Source organism: Chroicocephalus ridibundus, chromosome 1 (genome assembly GCF_963924245.1).
Source record: "Chroicocephalus ridibundus chromosome 1, bChrRid1.1, whole genome shotgun sequence".
Classification (NCBI taxonomy): Eukaryota; Metazoa; Chordata; class Aves; order Charadriiformes; family Laridae; genus Chroicocephalus; species Chroicocephalus ridibundus.
The window spans coordinates 99,434,509-99,451,597 of record NC_086284.1 but is presented as its reverse complement, the minus strand read 5'-3'; the positions used below and the strand labels follow the sequence as shown (position 1 = coordinate 99,451,597).

General features: G+C 41.6%; 1 protein-coding gene across 2 annotated transcripts in view; it reads left to right on the top strand.

Moving 5' to 3' along the window:
- Positions 1-16,835, top strand: part of ABCG1 (ATP binding cassette subfamily G member 1) — a 64,482-nt gene extending 47,647 nt beyond the window's left edge. For both annotated transcript variants that reach the window (XM_063345050.1, XM_063345058.1), the window contains exons 9-15: positions 85-233; positions 415-516; positions 2,937-3,105; positions 4,415-4,515; positions 4,972-5,130; positions 6,506-6,624; positions 8,026-16,835. In XM_063345050.1, the coding sequence (XP_063201120.1) occupies positions 85-233; positions 415-516; positions 2,937-3,105; positions 4,415-4,515; positions 4,972-5,130; positions 6,506-6,624; positions 8,026-8,254 (1,028 nt within the window). In that variant the 3' untranslated portion in view covers positions 8,255-16,835. The remainder of the gene's footprint in view (positions 1-84; positions 234-414; positions 517-2,936; positions 3,106-4,414; positions 4,516-4,971; positions 5,131-6,505; positions 6,625-8,025) is intronic.
- The last annotated feature ends 254 nt before the right edge of the window (positions 16,836-17,089 follow it).

Below are 17,089 nucleotides of genomic sequence, written 5' to 3'. Positions count from 1 at the left end.
CTGTGTGATTCGGTGATTCTGTAATAATAAGGCTTGTAAATAGTCACTCGTGTAAACCAGTAACTTAGTTTCTGTTTTTTGTAGTTATGGAAGTAGCATCTGGTGAATATGGAGACCAGAACAGCCGGCTGGTAAGGGCAGTACGGGAGAGGATATGTGACACAGAATACAAGAGGGATGTTGGTGGTGAGAATGAGTTGAATCCCTTCCTCTGGCACCGGCCCTCTGAAGAGGTATTTTGTATATCACAATTAACGGGCATGGCTTGAGGTTGGAGAGGGAGGAAGAGAATTTAAATCCTTGGTCAATGGAGGAGGTTTCTGGGCACATTCAGCTGATGAGTGGGGTTTTGTGAATGAAAACTAAACAAGATACTGCAAAGAAAGAAGTTTATTCTTTTATGTGTTTCCGCAGGATTCGTCTTCCACAGAAGGCTGCCACAGCTTCTCCGCCAGCTGCCTAACCCAGTTCTGTATCCTCTTCAAAAGAACTTTTCTCACCATCATGAGGGATTCGGTAAGATTGCCTTTATAATAACTTTTGTATCCAAAAGGTCTATTCAGTTGGTTGTGAGGTAGTGTAATAGGCCGTAAAAGTCCTGTCCAACAGCCCATGCACGAAGATTGTCACAGAATTGCAGAGGAAAGAGACTGATCTTTCAGTCTTGCTGTTAATTGTACCCTCTTCATTGTAAATAACAGTTTTCTTCAGAGGAACTCAGAAGCATCTGGGCTAAAAACCTAACGCCTACATCCCCCCTGCTGGCAAGTCCCTTATATAGTTATTTATCCTGATGAAAGGTGAGCAGGAAGTCATACTGATGTGCCACAAAATAACTTTTTCAAGAAAATTCAGGGTGGCAGAGATGATAATTTCAGTGTGATGTAAGGTTAGTACTTGAAGTCCTTCTTTTTCCTTGTGAAACATAAAAACAATAAATAAAAATTTTGCTTCTTAGAAAAGGGAGAATATCTGTTTTCATACATTTAAAATCAAGATGAAGTAAGTATCATACTGAAGCTCTTCATTCCCAAGGAAAAAACATAACTTTCACTTTTTTCTTAAAAAATAAACACCCCCTTTCAAAATCCCAAATTCTGCAGGTTTCATGTAAGTTCATTAAATGTTTTGGCTGCCTAGTTTGCATTAGCAAAATGCAATGGGATTTTTATTTTTTTTTACTCAGGATAGTTTTTCGTATCTCTAAGTAGCTCAGTTGTTTGTGAATTTAAGAGATAGGACTATTTACATTATCTGATCGATGCTTTGAAATGTCCTCTAGATAGGATTGTGCCTTCATTAACAGGCCTTAGTTAAGGAGATGAGCTTCGTCAAATAGACCTTACGTGCATACCTATCCAAGGGACTCACCCACGTGCAGTGTAATTGGTACTAGTTGGCCAAGTGCTTTTCTCCATAGCAATTTTACAATTTGATGAATCTGAGTAAGGCTTATCTGCTGCTTTTTCTGCGTTTTGGAAGGGTTTCAGTGCTTTACATGACGGGGGGGGAGGAGACAATAGATGCATTAATATATATTGATGTATTAATTTGACATACCTGTCCTCAGAAGAGGGGAAAGCCAGACAATATATCTATACTGATGGGCACATGGTGGGTTCAGGTGTGGTAGTTTGGAAACCAAAAGCTCAGCATGAGTGAGTTGCCCTTGTGAAAGCGTAAGCTGAGCCTCACTGAGCTCCAGATGCTGCAGCTACACTGATTTTGCTCAGCACCCAGGCAGGTGTCTTTTTGGGACACCCCCATTTGCAGTGTAGACATGTCCACACAGAACTACAGGCCTGGAAGAAACCTACTGGACCATTGTGTCCAGGCCTCTGCTGTCAGATAACCATGCTATTCCTTCCCTTTCAGAAAGGAAAACACTATATTGAATGCCATAGTAAAAACAGTCAACTGTTTTCCCCACTGCTCTGGTTGGGAAGATACAGCAGAACCATTCCAGTGGCTAGGAAGCATCTTCTTATTTCCAGATCATTCTATTACACTCATTTGTTGTTTTGCCAGCACATTTCTTTGTCATAACTTGTTCTTCTCCCTTGCTGTTTTACATTATAGTGCATTTGTCATTCAAGAATTAATTAAGTTGTTGAATTTTGCCTTCCTGCAATCTGTAATAGTTTGCACATCTGGTCTAGTACCAAATATTTGGTCAAAAATAAATTGACATGTTCAGGTGGGCAGCCTGTTGTAATCTGAAGCGTACATACAGCTTCACATTCTCCATGTTGCTCAACTAGCTGATCAGAATGTCACTGGTACACATAGAGAGCATATCTCAGAGGTTTGTGAGCACTAACCATGGATGATACAGTCCTCTCCTTGTCTCCACCAAGGGGAAACTGTAACTTTTTTTCTGATGCATAGATTGAAGAACAGTGTTGTTTCTAAGATTTTTTTTCCTGCTCAACTGTAAAGGCTTGAAATAATTGTTCCAAATTTTCTTCCATACCTCTTGTAGGAATACTGTATTGCAGAGAAGGCACAAAAGGCTAATTTATGCCTAATTAAGTTAGTTTCGTCTATACAAGCATGAAATAACTTTTCTGCCTCGCTCTGCTCTGGGAAATTTATCTTTTAGCCAGAGAGAAAGTCTGCTTCTCCTGATGAATGGGGGCCAGTGGCTCCCTGACATTGTCAGTAAGATTTCAGGTTGCAGCATTTGCCGTTTCTGCCTGTGTTTACAGGAAGAAATTTTGTGTACTGTGGTAGCTGTGTGTCTGATTCACACAGGAAAGCTCATTACAGTAAGTTTTCCTTAGCTGAAGCTTAGTTTGCTGGTAGGAAATTAATATTCCTGTATAAATTCTTCTGGACATAAGTACTCCTTTTCTGCAGTCTGATTTCAGTCATATTGCCATTGTTTTTGAGCCCAGGCTTTCTGATCAGAAATACTACTCTTTCCGTGCTTGTAGGTCCTGACACACTTGCGTATCACCTCACACATTGGCATTGGACTGCTCATCGGCTTGCTCTACTTAGGCATTGGCAATGAAGCTAAGAAAGTCCTCAGCAACTCCGGCTTCCTCTTTTTTTCCATGTTGTTTCTTATGTTTGCTGCGCTCATGCCAACTGTCCTTACATGTGAGTACCAGTCATGCTGTTACATTAATGGACAAGGAGATTGGAGTAAGCTGGGAGGGTGTTGTAATGTATCTGTTTCATATAAGATAACATTTGACTTGTGCTTCTACTTCTAAGACAGATGTGGGCATAAATCTTGCCCTCACTGAACTGCGGTGTAGAGGCAAACAGAGGTAGACTTGTCCAGTGGCACATCTCCCCAGTTTTGCCAGTGTTTCTCAATCCCAACAGTTCACTGTTACAGTCCTGGACTGGAATTTCCCCTTTTCCTAAGGTGCCAGTGCATCTCAACTCAAGCTCAATGAGCTTGTGGTTGGACTTAGGGAAGCAGTAATAATTTCTCTAGGACTTCATCCTGGTTTCAGCTGCGATAGAGTTAATTTTCTTTCTAGAAGCTGCTGTGTTTTGGATTTGGTATGGGAAGAATGTTAAGGAATGTTGATAACACATACTGTTTTAGTTGTTGCTATGCCATGTTTATATTAGTCAAGGACTTTCACAGCTTCCTATAGAAGCTGAGAGGGAGCATAAACAGAACAAGCTGGCCAAAGGAATATTCCATACCATAGACATCATGCTCCATATATAAATGGGGGTTGACCAGGAGGCAGGGATCCATGATCACTGCTCGGAACAGGCTGGGCAACCGATCATTGGGTGGTGAGAGAGACTTGTGTGTATCACTTTTATTTTGTGTATTCTTTTACCATTATTATTATTGTTATTTTCCTCTTCCATTACTATTCTATTAAACTGTCTTTATCTCAACCCACAAGATTATTTTTTCCTTTCCCCTCCTTTTCTCCTTCTCCCTACACTACTGGGGGGAGAGACAGGGGAATGAGCGAGCAGCTGTGTGGTGCTAGTTGCTGGCTGGGGTTAAGCCACAACAGACTTCTAAGTCGTGGCTCCTGCATGAGATCAGTGTATTCGTGTGGTGTCAGAAGCAAACTCCTGCATACTTTCCATACTTTCTTTGGGAGCACTGTTACTTTGCATTCCCTTTTGGATCAAAAGGAATAACCAGGTTCTTTTAAGTTTTAACACCAGTTTTATTTCAAAAAGCTGCTTTGAGGGAGGTTCAGATCATCTGAGTAGACTGGTATGTATCCTAGACAGTGAGCAACTCTCAGGGCTGTCCTCTTACATTTCATTACAGATCATTGAAACTATTACTGGTCTGTCAAAGGCCTCGGAGTTTCAGTCCCACTATGGGACTGCCGCAGTTCAGGATTAGATATGGATATCTATGTGCAAGAGTGCAAGAGTATTTCACACTAACAGTCTTTCTAATTTGTGTTCTCCGTAGTTCCTCTTGAGATGGGAGTATTTCTTAGAGAGCATCTGAACTACTGGTACAGCTTGAAAGCCTACTATCTCGCCAAAACCATGGCTGATGTTCCTTTTCAGGTATATGCTCTGCTCTTCAATAAAACAAGAACCATTTAAGTTCATGGCAAATCCACTTGCCAGGAAATTTAGTACTGGTATTTTATCCATCTGAATAGTGGAGAAACTGTCCTTACGTGTGTGCTGAAGCTTCTGGTCCAAATCAGAAGCACCCTAATAGTAAACAGCAGGACTTCACAAAAGCTGAGACCTAACCCAATACTTTTTTTAATAATCAGAAGACCATCTTTGCTGTTTTGCAGAAGGGGAATTGAAAAGGGCTGTAAGTGAGAGGGATCTGTTTTCTAATGCCCGAATAGGAATATAGATATCACAGTATTTATTCTCTTCAGCTTGTCATGTAATGGAAAGGCTGAGAGGTGTGGGTTAACTAGAACTCCCCATGTTTTTATCTTACTCAGATTAACAGTGAATGTTTGGCTTTCATAGACTAACTCGAAGCGTATCTTCTTACAGATCATGTTTCCGGTGGCTTACTGCAGCATTGTGTACTGGATGACTTCACAGCCCTCTGATGCACTCCGATTTGTCCTCTTTGCAGCCCTGGGAACCATGACATCCCTTGTGGCTCAGTCACTGGGTCTTCTCATAGGTGCAGCTTCTACATCCCTCCAGGTACTGATGGTGTTTTGTGGTCTCGCAGGAACCCTGCTGTCTCCTAATGCTGACTGCTTACTGTGACTGCTGCTGTGTCACCAAGACATTTGCTGTGAGATGACAGGCAAAAAGTTGTTTTGGTCTGATACAGCTACTTGATGCTTCCCACTAGCATCAACTTAAACAGCATGTTCAGGTAGTGTACATGTGTACGTGGATGTGAAGCTCGGAAGTTTCTTCCCCATCTGAATGGGGCTATGCCTGCCCCTGCTTGAGTTGGTTGTCACTTGCTATTCGTCCCAGGCTGAGCAGGTCTTAGAAACTGCGGGACCGATGCATTTCTGTGCACCTACAAAGTGTAGGTAGGCCATGAGAATCAGTAGCTTGGGAGGGGGTTCTGCCATACACATACAAAAAGGTTGCAGGAGGCAAGGTAGGAAAAGGCTTGCCCAGAAACTAAACCTCCACAAAGGGAGGGAGAGAAGCAGCTGTTGGTGTGACTGCCAAACTGTGAGCCGGTTGTGTAACTCCATGCTACCTCCTGGCAGGAGGAGCGCTGAGATGACCATTCCACAGCAGAAATGTTTTGTGGTGTTTGTGCTAACAGGTGATATTGACATTAATATGCACTGACACTATCAAGATTTCTACAGTGGAAGACTTGATTCCCTCTCTGTGCCACCCTCTGGAAACCAGCATAGGCCTGTTGTGTGACCCCTGTGCTTCTGCTCTTGACAGAGATACCTGTACAGCCCTTTGCCCTGGAGGGGATGTAGAGGACAGGCTGGAGTTGGGCCAAGATCTGTCTTCCCCACCAAAGCCACCCAGCTGGAGGTGTTCCTTATCCTGTTCATCAAATTTTAGGACCAGTTGAAGCTACTGTTCATGTGGGGTTAATGAGGAGGGAGGTCTGTGTGTCATCAGCAGGGGTTGAGTGAAAAAGGATAATATTTAGGAAGAGGGGTCTCATTCCCAGAGAAGCAAGGAAATCACGGTGCCCATCTTGCTTTGTAAACCTGTTGGTTCAAGTCCCTCAAAGGAGAGATGCTGCACAGCAGCATTGTCAACTAGTAGCAGGATTTAGGAAGAGGAGACGTACCACTTTTCCTTCACTAACATCATCTGACTTCCCCCTCACAAGAAACCTTCGGAACTGTGGTAGTTTTGAGGAGTAGTGTTCTCAGAAGAACCTGAATGGCATCACTCCCCAATACCTAAGAGAATAGGTTTTCACTGCCTATTTGTGTTTGGCACAGAACAGACAACTTGCCATATGCTCTTTTAAAGGTTGATTTCCTCACTGGAGGTGAGGACATCAGATGAAAGAACAAGTTAATTTTTACTTTTCTCTCTGGCTGTCTGACAAGAGACTGTCTATTCCTTCTCTTCACAGGTGGCCACTTTTGTGGGCCCAGTTACTGCCATCCCAGTGCTTCTGTTCTCTGGGTTTTTTGTCAGCTTTGATACCATCCCAGCATACCTCCAGTGGATGTCCTACATTTCCTATGTCAGGTACTGCTAGGGTGGTGATTAACCTCTCATCTTGGAAATGCTGTTTGTTTGCCTTTGTTTGCTTGATTGGTTATTTTGGGTGCCAAAGAGACTACAGAGCATGAGAGTATAAACATAAATGTGATGTAGACCACATTATCTCACTACGTTTTATGTTGTATATGATGGGAAATAAATAGGAGCATTCAGTACAGATTATCAGCCAGAACTCCATGTAAGTGCCCTTGATTTCAGTGGGATTGCGCAGCACGCAAATGTCCCTGGATTTTGCAATAGTGGATTTCTGAAATAATAGGGACAGTATGCCCAACTGATAAGTTGATGCCACCACCTCATTTTGGCAGAAAATGTTGTATAAATCACTGCTGCATCTTAGGTAGACTTGTTGGATAAAGACCTGTTTTTAAATTTTGCGGTAGCACTGCCACAAGAGGCATGGGATTTCTGTCATCTCTAATCTAAACTAGTGGTTTAAGAACCATAGGCACCTTGTATTCTATCTATGGCTGTCACTTTTACTGTCTGAGACAGCTATCTTAAGAGGGGATAACTGCCATCAGGAAACTTCTGGAGGCTAGCACAGAGGAATAGTTCAGACTAGATACTTAACGGTTTATAGCTGAAGTTAGGTGAGGTGAATTTTCCCATCCCACCTTTTCCCCACCCTGCCCAAGATAAACTATTACTGAGAAAACCCAAGCTAAAATATCCTCTCATTTGGCAAGTGAGGTCTTACACAAAGACCTTTCAAAGATTAAGAGACCGCACGCCTTGAATTAGGAGCTGGAATTCAAGAGGAGGCCGTAAACCATTGTCTAGCCCGTATGGGATCTCCTGAAGCTGGAGGGAGCTGTCATACACATGGGAACCATGATGGTGTATCTCCTTGCAAAGTCAAATCCAAAGTGCACCCAGTGCGAGGGGAGACATGGGAGCTGTGCATTGTCAGTGAAACTGTGGCACGTGGAAGGAAAGAGAAGAAAAGTTCTAGACTGTGCCAGTTTTAATATATTTCTGACATCAAACTACAGTTGTATCCCCCTTGCTTAGTTTCAAAAAATGGAATTAATGATGTCACTTCTAAAAAGAGAATTTCTGAATACGAGCTGAAAGTGGTCTGCTTTGTATTTTAATGTTTTTCTTTGGAGAAATTGCTCTATACACTAACTGGAAGCAGTTAAAGGCAAAACTTCTGCCCCTGTTCAATCTTATGTAAAATGCCAGTGACATGTAATTAGCTTAATTGTAACAGGGATAGAATTTGCCCCGAGACACATATGTCAGAACAATATTGAACCCCTCAGTGTTGCCAACCGAGCTCTCGTTAGGGATTGTATTGCTGGCGGAGTACTAAAGAGATCATCAGGACTTCTCCTTGTAATCCATCCTTCTTCTCTCCAGATACGGGTTCGAAGGAGTTATTCTCTCCATCTATGGACTGGATCGAGAAGATCTACATTGTGACAAAGATGATACTTGCCATTTTCAAAAATCAGAGGCCATTCTGAGAGAACTGGACGTAGAAAATGCCAAACTTTACCTGGACTTCATCGTTCTTGGAATTTTCTTCTTCTCTCTGCGCCTAATTGCCTATTTTGTTCTCAGATACAAAATCCGAGCAGAGAGGTAAAGGAAAAACAGCTACAACGATGCAGTAGGAAGATCTTTAGACATGCAATAGAGTGCACTTGACATTGTCTCACTGTGGCAGGCCAGTCTCCAGTGCCCAGCTAGATGCTGTTATGACCTAGCCCATAGAGAACCACAATGGGATAGTGGACATATAGTGTTAAGCCAATCGGTCCAGTTGGGTTGGGTCATGTTTTCATTACACTTTCTAGCTTTAACTAGGAAGCAGACATAGAAGGGAATTTTACACCGCAGAATATCAATACCGAGGCAGTGTAACTGTAATAAAAAACCTGGCTGCAGGAACTTTCCTTATGAAAACCAATTTCGTGAGAAGGTAATACTAGTCCTGGTAGCCAGAATAGTATAATGCCATCTATAGGTGACAAGGTAATGAGGTGCAAAATTGAGAAAGCAAAGAAAATAGGATTCTTTCATCTTTTTAAATTCAAAGTTTCATCTTTGCAGTTTTCTATGTATTACTTTGCAATACTTTTCCACAGAATTACCCCTTCTGGCCAAAAGTCTGTAAATGTATTCATTAATAAGGTAAAGATATCTTTTTAATACGGATACTTTTTTAGAACAAACCTAAAGTGATTCAAGTCATTATTTTTGTTTCTGTCTAAATTTAGAATTCTGGTGCTTTGCTTGTCGAGCTGGTCTCATATCTGAAAATTGTAATGGTAGGAGGAAAAGGCAGATTCCAAGTCTGCACTAAACCTGTGGTCCATATTTGGAAGCAACAATAGATAGCACAGGCAGTCAGACATGTTCAAGCTGTTGCTGAGTGATTGAAAAAAACATTCTTTTGCAGTGTCTTTTAAATCCTCAATATTTGTGATATTTAAAATACTAACGATACTCATTATCTGTATGATCTACCTCCTGTGAATTTTAAAATCAAAGCACTCCAAGGCTCATTTTTTCTTAAATTGTGAAAGCAGAATCTATCCCTAAAGCCTGAGCGGTTGTTAAAGCCTGATGGAGTGCAAGAGCTATCCACAGCTCAGAGCTTGGGTTATTGTGTTAAAACATGTGTGACTGCCTCATATGGCAGTGGTCATTTTATCTGCAACACACTATGTGTAGGACTCTCCTCAAAATACGCAGATGACCTTGTAATACTGCAGGTCTAATTATGCCAAGCAGTTTTGTTCTCATCCTGAATTCTACATGCACGACATGGGAACCTGATACTAATTGATCTAAACACCAATGAAAACGTTAAAAGAAGCATGCATTTGTTTTTGCATATCTCACCTTTGTAAACTTGGCAGTGGGAATTCTGGTTCCAAGTTGATGTGAATTTTGTCACTGATTTTCAACCCAAAATGACATCGTGGGGCCCATACTCATGTTGGACACCTTGGTGAGTTCTCTGTGAGTTCCATTAACTTCTGCCTTTACTGTGCGTTTACCTTAGTGTCACAGACCTGTGAGTCAGACCTACAAATTCTACAAATGCATTACTCCTATCAGGATACTGAAGCCTTGTAGATGAAGCCTTGTAGATTGGAAGCAGCTCAATGTCAGCAAACCGTTGAGGAGCTCAGCAGCTCATGACAGCAGGGTAGATGAAGAGAAGACTTTAGGCACGTGCTGGTCAGCAGCAGTCAGCAGTTCACAGACTGTTTTCGAGGACTCCATGGCTACATCTATACTAGTAAACTGAATAATGCCAGGGCCAGCTCTGTTAGTCCTCAGGCAAGTGGGGGAATGGTCTCTGTACTGTACTAACTTCTAAAGAGAGCCCAAACATTGTCTGGAAAAGCTCTGGCTGTGATGGACTGCAGCTCTGCCATTTAGCAGTGAAGAGAATTGTTTCTCAGTTTTCCTGGCCAGTGCCCAGGTTTTATTTAATTTACCAATATAGACATAGACCACGTGTATCTCAGGATGCTTAAATTAAGCCTGTGTCTGGAAGACCTTGAGTCACGTGTTTTAGGATGGTTAGCTGAACCTTCCATGAAAATTAGATTGACCTCTGAAAGCAAGGACAATCCTTACTGTAGAAGAAAAAAATGTCCTTACACAATCTCCTTGCATAGTTTTTTTGCTTTTTTTTTTTTAAAAAAAAATGTCCTGAAGCCAGTAGAGCTTTTGTACAGTTCTGCAGCTTCTCCAGGCATAATCACAAGCATGTATGGGCCTATATGGCTGTCAGATTTGAGAAATTTAAGAATTTTGGCTATTCTAAATAGTACTCATAACTGTGAGCAGTTTTTAAATAAGCCACAAGCTGAAATATTTTGGCACAACATGCCTTGATTATTTCAAGACTCAAAATATTTGTGAATAGTACAGGTGGTTCAAATGCTGTTTGCAAGCAGATAAAAAACTACCTTTGCCAAATTACTCTCTTGCTGCTCGCTGCTGGTCCCGCTGTAGGCTAGCTGAGTGGGAAAGAGTGCGGTGTCCATGGCATTAAATACCTTCAGGGTTCGTGTTTTGTGTTTACCAACACCATTTACCAAATACCCCATTGAAAATCCATTGCAGTGTACCAAATGAAGTGACTTTGCTGACATTTCAATGCTGTTAACTTATGCAATGACAATGATGTCTTCTCCCATCTACATCAATTTAGCAGTATGAGTTCCTTGGATACCATCTTGTTACCTGTGTCTGTTCCTCTGTTCTTAGACCTCCTTATTTTCTCTCTTTAGTCTGCAACAAGTCCTCCTGTGCTGTACTTTTGTGTTGTATGATGGTAGCCAAAAGTCTGGTCCTCCACGAGCGTTCCTAAGAAAATGCATGCTCTGAAGTATTTTTTGTCGCTCCTATTTTTTGTTCGATACATTTTTTCCCAGCCATCTGCTGACAGCATTTAGCTGAAAGTTACTATTCTGAGGAACAATTTCAGACTGTAGTATCCCAGTGAAGAAATAAATGAATTTGCTTGAAACTCAGTGCTACACATAAATGGGATAATCATTCTTTCCCTCCTTAGCTCTAAAATTAACTAATGATACCTCTTTTGCCGCTACTGTGTGACAGAAGTATTTAAAGTCCATCCCAATTATGTTTTCATATACTGCAAAGATTTTTAACACAGTCTCAAGTTGGCTTTTTTCTATTTATGTGGAAATAAATTCTAACAGGCTGGTATAAAATGCATTCCCAGGTTAATGGACTGAGCATGCACGTGCTGTATCCTTAAGCAAGCTCATTGTGAAACTCTGGAGGCTTCACGTGGAAGAATAATGAATCCAGGAAGATTCTAAAGACTTCAGATCCTCAGTTTATATAGCCATATATAAATAGCCATAAACTGGTTAAAATCAATGTCATTATTACCATTCGAACCAGTCACTATCTGGCTAAAAGTTGCATAAGAGGCTAAAGTTCTTTTAAAGGTCTCTTGCGACCGAATGTATGATTTCTGTTGGGATTGCAGGGAGACTTTAGTGTTATGTTGGCCTCCTTGTTTTATTTCAGTTTGTTTTGTGTGTGTTGCTTCCGTTACTCATCAGTTAAGACTTTATGTGCTTCAAATGTTTTGGGGTTTTTTTTGGAAACTTGCATATAATCTGAAAAACCCTGAAAGTTTTTAAAAATAATTTAAAACATTATGATTTACAATTAAATAAAAGATTCTGTGGAAAGCAGATTCTACTCACATAAGAAATTGAGAAAATTTTATCTTTATGGATCAAAGGGAGTAACAGAAGGATATCTGGTGCTGAAATCCTGTTCACTCCTTAATATTTGGAGCCCAAGACGTCTTTTTTTCACTAAAGGAGAGGAACATAGATACACATGATAGGGAGAGCTGGTTGTGTAAGTGGGGGATAATGAACACTTGCGTCCAAGTACTGGATGTATCCAATGACTGGCATTTCAGTCTGTTCTTTGGTGTCAAAGTCTGTGTTATCAACAGAAATGAATGCTTCATTAAACTTCCATTTTTAGAAAGCAGCGCAGTACATACATACGTACGCTGTCCCACCCCAGCGATCCTTACAGAGGAGGTCCTAGCTGTCCTATTTACTCAACTGCTAGGTGGATGTCTTTTGCTCTAATGGGATCTTTTGAAGCCCTGTTCCAACAAAATGCTTAAGTACGTTAACTTCTCACATCTGCATTGTGACTCAAAGGAACGACTAATGTCTTTAAGATAGAGTCCAGGCTTAAGTGCTTTGCTGGGTGAGGGCTGTGTTGCACAGGAAGACTGAGACGTTGGCTGTCTAAGCACACTCGGAGACTATACTGAGAAATCCACTTGCTTTGGGTTAGTCTCTAGGAGACTACAGCTTTACAGTGATCTTGAATTAATCTTTTGGAATCACAAGATACTTCTTTTGAGGGGAAAAGGAGAATGAAAATCAAGCATGGAGATGAGTGTATATTTTTCTGTATAGTTACTGTTGCTTTGCATAATTGCTTTTGTTATCTGCATAGTTTTGGTAAGGAAAAAGGAACCTTTTTTTTTTTTTCAGTATTAGAAATGCCAATCCAGGACTGCTTGACATTCGAACAATGTCAGCATTTATTTTTGCTCTACAAACCAATCTTAATTATTTTTCAGTGTTAACTTCTATTGGAATGCAGTTTTATTCTTTTGTCTCCTGCTCTGTGACGCTCATATTTAAGAATGATAACAAAGGGCAGAGGGAGAGACTCAAGGTGCCCTGTTGATGTTTCCAAACAGAGCTACCATTCTGTGATTCCGTGATTCCTCAGAAAATGTGTGTGAGGAGGGCGCAAACAGCATGCGTACCTCTTTCTGCAGCCTGATGCACCTTCTTCCACGTTGCCTTTGCTCACTGAGCTTCAGGTCCAGTCTCATCTGGTGGCTGTGTGGGACAGAGGGCCATGCATGTTTGTCATGCATGACACAGGAGAGCCCCCCCAGCTCTGCGTGGTTGGTTATCAGCTCCTTCACTGGGGGCAAATCAGTTCTGTGGGGTGTTTTTGATACCTGTGGGATCTGCTCTGGTGCTCCTTGATCTGAGGATCAAGCAGGAGCTGGCTTGGAGCCTTCTTCACAGGGGCTGAGCACAGCATTTTCTGTCCCAGTCTGGCACTGGCTTTACACTGGTGTATCCTTTTTGGAGGGTGGATTTTGAAGTTCATCAGCTCTCTTGGGTTGAGTGGGATGCAAGCAGAAGCTTGAATGCTTTCCCACACAGAACAGTTCTCTTGACCTGTGTTTGTTTTGGTCCAGGCTTTGAGAGTTAGTATGAACATGGTTGAAAGGACATCAGCTGCAGGAGTAGCAGCGAGGCAGAGCTTTCTTCTGAATGCACGGGTAGAGCTCGGGGTGCAGGTGTCCAGCCGCAGCCTTGGCCTACTTGTCAGGATCCGGGTGTGGAGTAAGAGGACATTACACGTGTGCTGCTTTTAACTATGGATACCATGATTCAGCCAATGAAATTAAATTCTCTTTCATCACCTGGGTAGTGTTTTTGGAGATGGTCTATCTCACAGAACCATAGCTGTCTAAAAACGAGAAACTCAGTCTAAGTTAATTGTCTACTTTTCTCTGTAAAAAAAAAGGAAAGAAATGGCCATCTCCAGGACAAATGGACCTGAGGTACGTCCATAATTCCCTGAGGTAGGTATTTTTCCTAGTGACTTGAATTCTGGCAAATGCAGTGAGTATTACTTTAGCAGTTGCCCCATTTGAAGGCACGCCAGTTCCCAGGGGGGTTCAGAGCAATGTCAGCTGGAGCAGGACTGGATCCTCATTTTACCAGTGTGTTTCCAGTTTTTGCAACAGCCCTGAAGTGGACAAATTGAAAAGTTAGCAGTTAGCAGTTATTCAGCTTCCTCGACTTACTGAGCTGTAGTTTATGCATTTCTTCTTCTCCCAAGCTAACTTGAGAAGTTAATGAGGACTAGATGGGCAGCTACAAAGGCAATCTTTCACACTGAACTTAGCATCTCCTTTGTGATCTTTCCAAGGCATGTATTCTGGGCACTGGCAGAAGATTTGGAATTAGGTTATGTGACAAAAAAGTACGGTTTGCCCTCATGGAGGTACATAACTCTTGCACTGAGGACTGAGGGAGCCCAGGAAGGTGCCTTAGAGAGCCTACTGACCTGCTCTGGACACATCAAGTTAGAGGAGACGAGCCCCTCTACGTTGAAACTTAAGAGCTTAAAGCTTTGGCGCTTAGACCTTTGGAGCTCAGACCTTTGGGTCTGGGAGTTCAAGCAATTCCTTGCTCAAATGGAAGCTTGTTAAAACTGGTCTTGCGTTGTGGGTACCATAGCACGCTTAACAAGCAGATGTGGTGTTTTAAGTTACCTTGTTTCTGTAGCCCTACTGTAAGTTTGACAAGGTCTGGACTTCGCCCTGAACTCTTGAGCATTAGGATTGTCGTTCCCTTTAACATTCACACAGGACAGGAAAGATCCCTGCCAAAAGCAGGAATATTAGAAAACATCGAGGTTGGTTTTGGCAGTAGCTGGCCTTAGGCGCCTCCAGAGCAGGGTGACCGTGGTAGATAATCCTTCTGTATTTCTGCAGAGGGGATCTCGGTGGGAGCTGCAGAGATGCTGTCCCACGTGGTGTTCCTTTTCCTTTGAGAAAATGCTCTTCTCGTGTATTCCCATTTTCGTACCAGAACAGCCCGATAGGGTGCAGTTGCTCAGGAGTTTCTTTCCTTTAGTTCTGTGTGGAAAGCCATTTATAAAGTATGATAATAACACAGGCATTTTGAAAAGCCATTGGGAGCTAGAAGTAGGCAGAAAATGACACCGTGTCATGTCCTCTGTAGCAGCTGGTGACAGGCTGATCATTGCTGTGCCAGTGACACGGGTCGCATTAATGCTGCCACACAGCAGTAGCGAGTGCATAAATTAAGTGCTGTGTGTCACTGAAGTCACTCATGAGCTCTGCTATTCATGGACAGGAGCAGTAGTGTTTTCAGGGATCAACTCCTACTGTCCTGTTCTGTTTTCATAATATATAAAGATATTGTTATAACGGATCCCACTGAGTGGTTTTTATAACCCCAGATATCGTCCTGCATATTACATGTCCAAAACTTGCAGGTTGAGCCTGCAGACATAACAAGTTTGCTTTTAATTCTGTGTGTTAGAGTATTTCTGTTTCTGTACACATTTCAGGTAGAGTTTGTGAAGGAGTAATGGTACCGTAGAGCATGAAATCTAGCCGCAGTGTGTTTATTATTTTGAAATCTTATCACAAACCGCAACTTTACACGGTTGTCAACTGTAGAACCTTCCTTGAAGAGGCTGAGATTTCTGTTGAGACCCATTGCCAGCACAGTAAAACTAAGGGTGACCAAGGCAAAATACATATCCTTTGGCACAAGAAATCCCCCTGGCTCAGCCTGCCAGCCCGCATTCTCTGCGTTGGTCATGCCTTCAAGATACATCAAGATTTTGTCGACCTGTTTTCTTTCTGGGGGCCTCCATGCAGCTCAGCCCATGCTTACCCGTTGCTTGTGTCCTTATTGCCAGATATTCGTGGTTGCTGCCCACGTGGGGTGTGAAAATGAGCTGCTTGGGAACAGTGTGAGGTAGTTACTGGTAGAGGGATGGCTTTCAGACTTCTTTGAGCTACGGAATACCTAACGCACTGGATCTATGGGCGTGCTTCACTCTTTCAAGAAGAAAAAACTCTAAAAAATGAAGAAAAAACTCTAAAAACTCTAAAATGTCTTTTTAAGCAGATTGCAAGGCAACATGGAAGTCTACTTTTAAGGTTTGACAGGGTTTTTTTACTTCAGTGGCGTCAGTGATACCTTTTTTTTTTTTCTGACCCCACTGTAGCTTTTTTTACTAGCCCATTTAGATGAATCATTATACAAACTCCTTTCTATTACTTCCAAAAACCAGCTTTGCTGGCCGCAATGATAATAGTACCAACCTTTACAAAGGTGAATTAGTTGTTGAGCAATTAAAAAAAATATGGAAAAAATGCTCTTAAATTATAGTAAAAATAAACGAAATTTAAGGAACAGATTACAACTGATATATCGAAAAAGAAGACAAACAAGTCCTGCAGTGTGACCAAGCCTTTATCTGTGTCAGTAAGGATTTGTGAAATACCTTATCTGAGTCAGTTGACCTTATTGTGAGATACTGCCCTTGAATCAGTTACTGAATTATTTAACATTTGTTCTTTTGTTTTTAAAGCAAGAGTCAATGCAAGGTATCATTTTAAATCAGCGTGCTAAAGTGTGCATATTCTGTATATCTAATATGTCATTGTTGTCTCTTGTTTCTGTAATGCATTTGCATTACTATGAATCAATTTTATTATGCTTCTCTAGAGACTACTGCTGCCTGCACGCTGTGATATATTTGCACTGTTGTAGATATATATATATATGCATATATATAATTATATTATATAAACCATGTCTTTTTCAGGTTGCTTGTTACCTTTGTAGTTTACGCTTACCGGTACAGTGGACCTGAGTAAAAATGTGGGATGTGGGGCATTCTGATGATACATTACAATAATAGAGAAATCTTTGTATATTTCTGTATACTTAATACCCGTAAGAAGAGATTTGTATGTGCATTATTTTCCAAACTAGGGCTTTGTTTTCTGAGACTAGAGGACATTTATGATAACGTTAAAAAAAAAAAAAAATCAAATAAAGTGGTATTATTTTCAGACAGATGCCTTTGTCCCCGTTCTCTCTCAAAGGGAGGTGGCAGGTGTGTCGGTAGTGATGCGTTTTCACTGCCTGTCAGCACAGACATCAGATCGCCTGTCTGAGATGTACATTGTGGTGGTTTCAGGTAACTCCCAATACAGGTAGGTTGCAGAAATAGACAGTAAGAGTTCTTAAAAACATAAGCGCAGTCGCATTGGCTCAGAGCAATGTGTCTGACGGTGAACAACAGC